The 1,318-nt window shown below is 47.6% G+C and overlaps 1 protein-coding gene across 1 annotated transcript in view; it reads right to left on the bottom strand.

The window, feature by feature from the left end:
* Positions 1-702, bottom strand: part of VOLCADRAFT_101086 (uncharacterized protein) — a gene marked incomplete at both ends in the record, with an annotated part of 8,906 nt that extends 8,204 nt beyond the window's left edge. The window contains 2 exons of the mRNA XM_002959541.1: positions 215-412; positions 667-702. Of these exons, the coding sequence (XP_002959587.1) occupies positions 215-412; positions 667-702 (234 nt within the window). The remainder of the gene's footprint in view (positions 1-214; positions 413-666) is intronic.
* Between the last annotated feature and the right edge of the window lie 616 nt (positions 703-1,318).

The following is a 1,318-nucleotide window of genomic DNA, read 5'->3' as shown; positions in this document are numbered from 1 at the left end:
TGCGAATAGAGCTATCAATGTTTGCGTTACTGGCGTGGTGGCTGGGCTTGGGTGAGGTGTTGCCTGCTGGTCGTGGTGATGTGTGATAAGGATGGGTGGGACAGGGTGAGATAGGATGGAACAGCATTGTGCGACGTGAAGCAAAAGTACCGGCAGACGTTTAGTAAAGGATTTCATAGTAGAAAATTACCGCGAACAGATTATGGTTGCGTACCTCATCTGGCAAACTGGAGAGGGAGTAGGTCTGCTTTGAGCCTGACGCGAGCATGCTGTCAATAAGGCATGTGGCATCCCTATAACCATCTACACGACTGGCTCTTTCCTCTGGAAGAAATACAACGGGATCTTCAAGCTGTCCCGTAGCTGCAAAGATTGGTTGCTGAGGCGACGTGTCCATTTCGTTGCTCGACGTCTGGAGGAAGGCGAGCGAGTTATCGCGCGACGAGGAGACACAGCCTGTCAGCGTGACGAGAATTCGAGGCTGTAAAATGTAAATTGTAAGGCGCAGCACAGGCGCTCACGCAGATATCGCAACTCGATGGCGCCTTATTTTACCTCAGGGTCAAATCGAAGCAGGATGAGGGATGCCAAAAATTAGCAGATACCAATTTAATTTTCCTAACGGCTTTTGATAGTATGCCTGATTGCCTGTAAAAGGTCGCCTACCGCTTTGCCTTCCAATTGGCGTGGATCACGGAGCATCTACCTATGTATTGAAGCAAGGTATAAGGAAGATCACACGTAATCAATTCTGGACAATGGAGTTGTTTGTGTCAAGAGGCTAACCCTCCCTGAGCGGTTCGTATTTTATGACTTGCCAAGGAATAAGATTTTAAGCAATAAGGAATGAAGCAACATCAGGCTTCATAACGTCTGTGCATTCCATCAACTGATGAACGGCATCCCACAAAGGGCATCGCAGACGGCAGCGCTCATCATCGTACATATCGCCGCCCGTTCCTCCCCGCTCCCTGCAAATGTAAAGGCTGCGATCCACAAAGGCACATATGCATGAGGCAAGATAAATTCCATAATAAGCGACGGTTGCTACCAAATCAATGTGCCTCCAGCTTCCTGTGAATATGCCTCCGAAGGGAATGCTTTTCTTCAATGTAATAAACATACACGCGATTTAAATCGATGCACAACTTGTCATGCTAGCCAAGTGGAGCTGTGCATTGCTTAGAGTTGCGACAGCTTGGTGAGACGGATTCCGATTACGATACTGTACCCGGCAACAGACGCAAATAACCACGGCAAAGAATTACATGCCTATACATGCATGTAAAAACTCACGTTATAAATGCACACATCAACA

The sequence above is a fragment of the Volvox carteri genome (assembly GCF_000143455.1).
Source record: "Volvox carteri f. nagariensis unplaced genomic scaffold VOLCAscaffold_346, whole genome shotgun sequence".
NCBI lineage: Eukaryota > Viridiplantae > Chlorophyta > Chlorophyceae > Chlamydomonadales > Volvocaceae > Volvox > Volvox carteri.
Note: the sequence above shows the minus strand (reverse complement) of the source record. Positions and strands in the feature narration are given on the sequence as shown.